This window comes from Zingiber officinale, chromosome 10A (assembly GCF_018446385.1).
Source record: "Zingiber officinale cultivar Zhangliang chromosome 10A, Zo_v1.1, whole genome shotgun sequence".
NCBI lineage: Eukaryota > Viridiplantae > Streptophyta > Magnoliopsida > Zingiberales > Zingiberaceae > Zingiber > Zingiber officinale.
The window spans coordinates 80,789,392-80,799,515 of record NC_056004.1 but is presented as its reverse complement, the minus strand read 5'-3'; the positions used below and the strand labels follow the sequence as shown (position 1 = coordinate 80,799,515).

Genomic DNA, 10,124 nt, shown 5'->3' with positions numbered 1-10,124 from the left:
CTTTTGTGGGCATTCCTAGCTCTCACAAATCTTTTTTTTTCCTTTGATCTTCCATTGGGTGCTCGAAGAGGTATCAGTTTCTAAGTTCCGTCCTTCTTTTCTTCTTACATTTGGTATTTCCTTTTCTTTTTTTACTTTTTTGCAAATAGAAATTGATATTTCCTTTTCTTTTTTTACTTGTTTGCAAGTAGAAATTGAATTTTATAGTGTTCATTTTTCCTTGCATTCAAAACATATTATACAACCTTTATTTTTAGTTATACCTTAAATTATTAAAGTTGTAAAATTCAACGGAGTGTAATAATACTTTCATAACTACTCAACTTTGATATTGGTTCTTCTTCCTCTAAGGTCTTCCATGTTGAGGTGGTAGATGGTAGATCATTCTATTTGTTCCTATGTCAATAGTTTTTCATCATCGACTTTTTTGTTGCTTACCTTGAGATCCATGGCAATTAGTCCTTATAGATTTGTTTAAGTCAAACCTATCAAATTTCACAGAATGTTGAATGTCAAGCTGTTTCTTCTGAACTTCTCGGAGAAACCTACCAGAAAAGTTTATTTAATGCATCCCTTTCTCTTCCTCTAATGCATATCCCTCTCCTCTTCATTCTTTCCATGCATATTGCTGTGTCTCCGGAGTACAGGTAGTCATCCTTTTCCTTTGGGAAATCTTTCCTTCCAGGAAGAAGATAGAAAAGGCTCAGCATGGAAACTCAAGGTCTATCACCCCCTGAGAACTACGACAGTAGACAAAATCAGGTAACAGGAGTCTATATTTCTACTTTGTAAATTTATCAGTACAGTAGCTTCCTTCGCATCTTATAGTATCATCAGTAATATCAATTTTATTTACATCAAGAACACTTGAATTCATTGGCAGAGAAGGATTTGCAGACGCAATTAATTAGTTTGATTACATTAGGTTTATCTAGCTCGGTGTCAAAAGGATAGACATCAATTTTCGAGAATATAAAACAAATTTTTAGTTAAGTTTGTTTAAGATCGAATAAATATAATTAATCTGTTGTTGAATTGGGAGCTGAGATTGAGAGATTGGTTTCATAAATCAAATGGTTTCTGGTCAATCGCAGAGCGAAAAAGAGAAGGAGAAGGCGATCGACGACTGGCTTCCCATCACATCCTCCCGCAACGCCAAGTGGTGGTACTCCGCCTTCCACAATGTCACCGCCATGGTCGGAGCTGGCGTCCTCAGTTTGCCTTACGCCATGTCCGAACTCGGATGGTACAAACGCAGTTGATGATTGATTTTTTAATTTTCCCTACTCCTTTTCTTCTCAAATTGAGGATCATATCGCAGGGGGCCTGGGATCGCCGTGATGGTCATTTCATGGATCGTGACCCTGTACACCCTGTGGCAAATGGTGGAGATGCACGAGATGGTTCCCGGGAAGCGATTCGATCGGTACCACGAGTTGGGACAATATGCTTTCGGCGAGAAGCTTGGCCTTTACATCGTCGTTCCCCAGCAGCTGATTGTGGAAGTCGGCGTCTGCATCGTCTACATGGTCACCGGCGGCAGATCCCTCAAGAAGTTCCACGACGTCGTCTGCTCTGACTGCAAGCAGATCAAGCTCACCTTTTTCATCATGATCTTCGCCTCTGTGCACTTTGTCCTCTCGCAGCTTCCCAACTTCAACTCTATTTCTGGGATATCTCTGGCCGCCGCTGTTATGTCTTTCAGGTACGTACTCGATAAAATTACTTCACGATCTTGATCGATCAAAAAACAAAAGGACTGACTACTAATTCCTTGCTCGATCCATTCTAGTTATTCTACCATTGCATGGGTGGCTTCGGTGGACAAGGGGAAGCAGGAGCATGTGGAATACGGTTACAAATCTGATACACAAGAAAGGACTGTGATGAGGTTCCTGGCGGCGCTGGGAGATGTGGCCTTCGCGTACGCCGGCCACAACGTGGTGCTGGAAATCCAAGCCACCATTCCTTCCACTCCCGAGAAGCCTTCCAAGAAGCCGATGTGGAAGGGCGTGATCGTCGCCTACATCGTCGTCGCCCTCTGCTACTTCCCCGTGGCTTTCGTCGGCTACTGGGCCTTCGGCAACGGAGTCGAGGACAACATCCTGGTCTCTCTAAGCAGACCGCACTGGCTAATTGCCATGGCCAACATGATGGTCGTCGTTCACGTGATCGGAAGCTACCAGGTATATGATTTATATATATATAAATTATTTCCCCTGAATATATATAATCGATCATCATTCCAAATTAATTATCCTTGATTCTGCAGATCTACGCGATGCCTGTGTTCGACATGATGGAGACGGTGCTGGTCAAAAGGCTTCGCTTTCCTCCTGGTCTAACTCTTCGCCTGATAACACGAAGTGCTTATGTCGGTAAGCCTCTCCCTCCATTAATTTCCTCAATCGCACTTTAACGATTCGATTCAGTAAATCGTGGAGCAGAGAACTAAATTCCTTGGACTGTGAACTACCATGCAGCATTCACCATGTTCGTCGGCATAACCTTCCCCTTCTTCGGCGGACTACTCTCTTTCTTCGGCGGATTCGCGTTCGCCCCGACCACATACTTCGTGAGTGCTCCAAACACTTACCTTACATTGCCACCACATTGTAACAAACCATTTGATATTGCCATTATGATTCCAGCTTCCTTGCATCATGTGGCTTGCTATTTACAAACCCAGAAGGTTTAGCTTATCTTGGATCACTAATTGGGTAAGCAAGTCAAGAACATCTCTTCCTTGCATATCATCTCTGTCAGAATTAACGAACCTGAATATGAATATGAATTTGTTTTGTTTTTTTGTTTTTTTCCTTCTTAATTAGATCTGCATAATTCTTGGGGTCCTGCTGATGATCTTGGCTCCTATTGGTGCATTGCGAGACATCATCGGAAACATAATAGACAAGCAATACAAGTTCTACCAATGAGAAAGGCCGGTGTTGACTTGGGAACGAGTTGGGTGGGGATTCATAGCGAGGCAAATTAAATACCAAGGAAAACGTAAGAGGTACATAGTGAAATTAAGTGCATTGTGTGATGTCAACAAATGGGCAATTGATTAAATTATTGATCGAGCGAAAAGGTTGTAGCATTCCAAGTGTCTGGAGTGCGAGTTGTTGTACAATGAATGTATATTACTTATGGTACCATCTTTTACTCTTAAATATAAGTCACGGTTTATTCAGGAGGACGACAATAAAAATTATAAAAAAAGTCATCTTGAAAACTTTTCTTTTTTTGAATCTGAAAATTTTTCTTTTTTTTTACTTTTTGAAAAAGAGTAAATTATTTTTTTTTCTATTTACTTAATAGGCAGATTGATATGTGTGAATTATTTTTAATATTTTTAATCCATTTAAATCTGGCAGAAAGTAACTTTGTAAAAGTCATAGCCTAATTTTTCTCTACTCGTGGTACATTTCATAACTACGAATACACCTCACACGGCTATCGATAATGGCATAGCCAAAAATTTTATACCTCCGGATTATTCTCGAGAGAGCTAATAAAAAAAAAACTCTCGGGCTACCTTCCTCCCTCTCACACGTTCTTTCTTTCTCTCACCGCAAATTCAAATTGCAACTCCTTTTCAACATTGTCAGCCCCTAGGCTAAAGCCTTATCAATCTCAAAAATGGTATTACATTCCTTATCAGTCGACAGATAACTTGGTTCAGTCGATCGATCTAAATATGATAACGACATACATCATATCGAATCAACGGCGGAAAGGAAATTCTAGATTTCGTCGATGGATTAGCGTGATCAATCGACAAAATAACATGATTTACAAGATCCAAAGGGTCAAATCAGAGAAAAGAAGGAATGACATGGGGTTCAGTAGACGGGATTAGTCGACCGGAAGGTTCAATCTATGGAACATGGATCAGTCGACTGAACTGTGCCTATAAAAAGGACTCGGTGACCAAGCCGAGAATCAACTCATTCATTCATTTCGATCACACTCACTATTTCATCTCTATTGTTGCTACGTGCGCAAGTATTGCTATTACTGTTCCAAGAGGCCATCCGATAACCTATGCCTAAGATTTAATCTTCATTGTCAGTATATTTTATATTTGTAATTGCATTGTAATTACTCATCTTATATATCTGTACAATTCAAGCATTTAGTGGATTGCCCATTGAAAGTGATTAAGGATCGCGGGCCTTAGAGTAGTAGTCGTTGGACTACAAACCAAGTAAAAAGAAACTGTCTTTTTGTGTTTGTCTTCTCCCCATTCTGCTGCACTTTGATTTACTTTAAAAAAAAGATTTTAAACAAATGAGATTCACCTCCTCTCTCGTCTCTTACGATCCAATAATTGGTATCAGAGCTAATTTGCTCTAATAGCTTAATGAATTTTTGAGTTTCTTAAAATCTTTTCTATTCTTTGAAAAAAGTTTTCTTTTCATTTTTTTTTTCCTATAACATTATTTTTTATCTCAAATTAATAATCCTAAGATAAAGTTTTGGAAATTCTTTTTCTATTTATATCCTCTTGTAAAAATGTCAAAATCTCACCAAGAAGGATATAACACTATTTGTCCTTCACTATTAAATGGAGATTACTTGAGTTATTGGAAATGGAGGATGGAGTGTTTCCTTAAATCCAACATTGATATGTGGTTCATGATCATAAAAGGGTACTCACTACTGTTGGATTAATTATGCTCTAGACATTGCTCATTATTGATGTTTGGTTAAATAAGTTTAAGTTAGACATTATTTGTGATCTAACATAATTATTGAGTACGCAAATATGAAGAAAAGACCGAGTATGAAGACTTGGCAAGAAAAGTCCCGGAGGAGCGGCCTCTTGGCAAAAAGAGACTTAGCATGACAAAGACGAAGATAACACTTGAAGGCAAGCGCAAGGATGAGAAGTCGTGGAGACGAAAGCATCCTAAGAGCGCAAGGTTGATGGAAGATGCTTGGAGGCATAAAGTCTGAGCTAAGGAGATAATTTAAGTATGTAAATGTGATGTAAAACTCAAGCTGTAAAACTGCTGTGATTCTCAAAACTATAAGGTACTAGTCGATTGGTACCCACACCAGTCGACTGGTACCAAGTAAACAAAACACATAGAAAGGGTACAGCGGGATTGCAACTGAGTACCAGTCGACTAGTACCGATACTAGTTGACTAGTAAGTGACCATTGCAGTATGACGGCAGAAAATCTTACAAAATCTTAAGTGTCGTTGAAGCGCATCAGTCGACTGATGTGCACATTAGTCGATTGATGTCGGGAAAAACTATAAAAGCAATTCTTGGAGCTTGAAGAAAATATAGAACTACTGTGCTAACAAAAGTCCTCCAAAGTGGCTCCTAAGCTGCCAGAATTTCAGTCTCCTCCTTCAAAGCTCAGCTCTCATTTTAGAAAAGGAAGAGACAATCGTGTAAAGGTTTCTCCACCTTTGCTCTTGTTTCGAAAAGGAGAAAGTCTTAGTGAAGCTTAATCGTGTGGGTGTGTACCTTGGATTAGTCACCTCAAGGAGGTGAAGACCAAGTAAATCAAGGAGTTAGCAGTATTCTCTTTGTTTTTCATTATTTCTATTCTACCCTATTTGCTTCCACTAACAAATTATAGGTGAAAATTAAAGAAAGGCTATTCACCCCTCCCCCCCCTCTATCCAAACACAAAGGTCCTATCAATTGGTATCAGAGTCGGGGTTTGCATCGGAAGAACTCACCGTCAACCGAAGCATCAAGATGGCATTTCAAGAGGGATATAGTACCGCTAGACCACCTTTCTTTGATGGAAACGATTTCGCATATTGGAAAGGTAGAATGGAATATTATTTAATGAATGATATTGAAAATTGGTTTAGTGTTGTAGATGGATTTGAGAAGCTAAGAGATGGGTCGGGAGCACCTCTTCCAACTAAGGATTGGACAAAAGAAATGGAAAAGAAGGCCCAAGCAAATGCAAAGGCTACAACAACCCTACAATGTGAACTTTTAAAGGAACAATTGAGCAAAGTAGGACCATTCAATTCCGCCAAAGAGCTTTGGGAAAAGCTCATTGAGTTAATGAAGGATCAAGCGAATGAAGGAGGGCTAAGAGAGATCTTTTGTTGGGGCAACTTCAAACCTTTACCATGAAGACCAATGAGTCCGTAAGTTAAATGCATGGTAGAATCAAGGAGATAGTCAATGGGCTTCATGTAATAAGTGAGAAAATTGATAATTGGGATCTAGTAAGGTATGTTCTTCAATCCTTTCCTAGAACCACCTTATGGGCATCAATGGTTGATGCATATAAGGTTTCTAGAGATCTTTCTTTAGTCAAGCTTGATGAATTATTTTGCGAATTTGAACTTCATGAACAAGCTAACATGTTTTCAAAAGAGAAGGATTTAGCTCTCATTGTAGGAAGAAAGAAGAAGAAAAGAAGAAAGAAAAGAAAGTAGAATCCTCATCATCCGAATCTGAGCAAGAGTCATTGGATAGTGATGATGAAATGTCGGCAAGTGAAGTGGCGCATTATGTTAAGAAGATGATGAGAAGATCAAGGAAATTCACAAGGAAGGATGTGAAGAAAATGTTCCAACCCTCAAAAGGTAAAAGTAGTCAAAGTTCAAGTGTTAACACTAATGTCATTTGTTATGGATGTAATAAGAAAGGACACCTCAAGCCAAATTGTCCGGAATTAAAGAAGAAAGAAGAAAAGGAGAAGAAGAAGGAGAAAAAGTAGAAGGAAGCCATGGTGGCCCAAGCTACATGGGATACACCAAGCATTGACTCATCAGATGAAGATGAACTATGCCATGTTACTCGACATATGACATTTATGGATTTTGAAGATAACAAAGATGAATCAAGTCAAGAGGAAGTGTCAAGTGAAGAAGATTCATCAAATGAAGAGGAATCGAGTGATGAATCATCATCAAGTGATGATGAGGTAAAATAATCTCCCAAAGTAGAATTTCTATATAAAACTATTGCTCATCTTAAAAATGTCTTTGTTAAATCACAATCTAAGGTGATGACCTTGAAGGGAAAGTTTAAGTCTATTAGAAATGATGCATGCTCTTCTAGTGAGTCAAGTATGATCAAGGAAGAAAATGAAAAATTGAAGAATGATGTGATTGTGCTAAGAGCATGTCTAGAGAAGTTCACAAATGGATCCAAATATTTAGATATGATCATTAGAGACCAAAGAGCCATTTACAACAAAGCCAGAATAGGATATAGACCTAAGGAAAAAGAAGTTGCATATATGTCTCTAATCAATGGTACTAGAAATGATGCACTTAGAAACAAAGTTAAGAAGAATCTTAAAGGAAAGGTAAAACAAGCTTGAGTGCCTAAGAAATATTTGAATGACATTTCTGAATCAAGTGCATGGATACCAAAGAGTTGTGTGTTTTATATTGCTTAGATAGAAGAGAAGAAGGATACAAGTATGTGGATTGTGGATAGCGGTTGCTCAAAACATATGACCGGTGATGTGAGTAAATTCTCCACAATAAACTATATAAAGAAAGGAACCATATCATTTGGGAATAGTGGAAAGCTCAAGATTATAGGTAAAGCTACAATTGAGGTATCATCTACAATTACCATTCATAAAGTTCTATTGGTTAAAAATATGGAGTTTAATTTGCTTAGTGTGAGTCAATTGTGTGATGCCGGATACAATGTAGAGTTTCACCCCGATAAGTGCTTAATTAAGCATAAAATTCTTGAAAATGTTGTGTTAAAAGGATTTAGGAAAACAAATCTATATTATGTTGATCTTTCATATGTTTTTAACTCCTCGATTAAGTGTTTAATATCAAAAGAAGAGAAAGGATGGCTATGGCATAGAAGACTTGGACATATCAACATGAAGAACATAGCCAAGGTAGCCAAGATGGAGCTTGTAAAGGGACTACCAAAAATCAAGTACATCAAGGACAAATTGTGTGATGCATGCCAAGAGGGTAAGCAATCAAGGTTATCACATAAAGGTAAAACTTTAACTAGTACTTCATTACCACTAGAATTATTGCACTTGGATCTTTTTTATTGTCATAGAACACCTTCTTTGATGGGTAACAAATATTTTTTGGTAATAGATGATGATTACTCTAGATATGCGTGGGTCTATTTCTTGAAACATAAGGGGGAAACTTTAGAAACAATCATAAAATTTACCAAGAGGGTAGAAAACGAAAAGAACCTAAAAATTGATAGAATTCAGAGTGACCATGGTGGAGAGTTTGAGAATTTAAACTTTTCTAGGTTTTGTTTAGAGAATGTAAAATATCGGAAATTGGCGAATATTAATAAGGGAATTTTCAGGAATTTTTGGAAATTTTTCGGGAATTTTTCGGAGCTCGTATGGACGAGTTAACGGGGATCAAGATGGGGCCCGGAAAAGCCTGTTTAGGCTACCCCATTTAAGCGAGGAAAAGTTGGATTTACTTATTTATTTTCTTTTTCTTTTCTTTTTTCCTTGTTTTCGCCGAACGCTTCTATTTCTTCCCTGCCGCGACCGTGCCCTAACCACCTCGCGCCGACGCCTCCTCCTCCTTCTTCCCCACCCGATTTCCTCTTCCTCTCTTACTTTCGACGCCGAGCAACGCCGAGCCTAACCTCTCTGCAGTCCCCAGCGCCGACCACCGCAGTGTCGCCGGCCTCTCCTCTGTGTCCTAGAATCTCCGCCGACGCCACAAGGGAGTTGATCGCCGACGCTGTCCAACAACGCCAGCGTTGATTGGGTTGTGCCCTAGCGCCGCTGCCTCCCTTGCCCTATTGCGTTTTCCGGTCGCCACAGCCGATGCCGACGGACCAGAGCAACACTGTGCCTTAGATTTGCAGCGCCGCCTACCCACTCTGCCCTAGTTATCTCCGACACTGCCCTCTTGCAGTGTGCTTCGCTCGCCACCGCCCTTATGATCTAGTGCTGGTCGGCTAGCCGTCGAGTGCCAGTAGCCACCTTGTTATCGGCTTGAGTGTCTGGCACTAGGGATTCCAGCAGCATCCTTGTCCGGTCCTTGGTCGTTGCAGGCAGTAAAGGAAGAGGTAAAGTGCTCAGGTTATGTTGGAAATTAGGGTTGAGGTTTGATTCCTGTGGTTGATCTCAGTTCTTGATTCTTGCTTGGACAGTTTGTGGAGTTTCCTGCTTGAGCAGCAACCTCTGTCTCCAGCAAAATCTTTGGTCCAGCAACCCTAAGGTAAGGGTTTGGAGTGTGGTTGATTTGGCACGTTCTTGATACATGTTGTTTTAGGTATGATTATTTTGGTTGTAGGTGAATTATACTGGATGGTTAGGTTGATTAGGGTTTACCCTAATTTAGCCTTAAGGATTTTAATTAGCCATTTATTTGGATTGTAGCTAAATAAAAGAAATAATATACACATTGATACCACAGGACTTTGACGCGAGATGAGCATCTTGACGGCGAATTGGGACCGATTTGGATCTTGTTATTTTGAGGCGGGTACCTCTTGACTTATCTTTTATGATATCGTCATTTGGATATGCATAGTATTTTATAACTACAAGCCATGAACATGTTTACCTTTGGTATGTCACTGTTTGATATCCATAACATGTTAGATTTATCGCCTATGATTTATCCGTGCTTGTATCTCGTGATTTGTTGCCATGAGTATCTTATTGCCATGAGTATCTTAGTTTCTAGAGTGACATACCATGTTTTACTGAGGTTAGGATTAGGCTCTCGATATTTTTGTTTCTGGCATGTGTATCCAAATTATCTGATACTTAGGTTTTTATGCCATGCCTGGATTGTGTATTCTATTGGTATATCATATATGATTCGTGTACCTAGATCTTGTGGCTTTGATCTGTGCATATTGTTGGTACATATGCTATGGAAGGGGGATATGTTTAGGATCTAGGTTATTATACCATAGAGGACCTGTATACCCTAGATCCGTGGATTTAACCTATTGATACTGTGGTACCCATATTATGTATATATGGATTTTTCTATGTTGATCAGGATATTCCATACTTATTATGTTCAGGACATAGGTTTTTGATATTCTATCTGACCTGTGTACTCTAGATCTTGGTATGTGACCATCGATTTTACCGTACTCATTTTATATATATGGATATGGTTATGTTGATCAGTTTTTCTATGCTTAGTGACA

General features: G+C 39.2%; 1 protein-coding gene across 1 annotated transcript; it reads left to right on the top strand.

The window, feature by feature from the left end:
* Nucleotides 1–622: 622 nt before the first annotated feature.
* On the top strand, nt 623–3,156 carry LOC122026091 (lysine histidine transporter 1-like). The gene is made up of 8 exons (XM_042584724.1): nt 623–762; nt 1,095–1,246; nt 1,322–1,705; nt 1,793–2,186; nt 2,273–2,378; nt 2,484–2,575; nt 2,652–2,720; nt 2,832–3,156. Exons 1-8 carry the CDS (start codon nt 709–711, stop codon nt 2,934–2,936), a joined length of 1,356 nt encoding a protein of 451 aa, XP_042440658.1. The 5' UTR covers nt 623–708; the 3' UTR covers nt 2,937–3,156.
* The last annotated feature ends 6,968 nt before the right edge of the window (nt 3,157–10,124 follow it).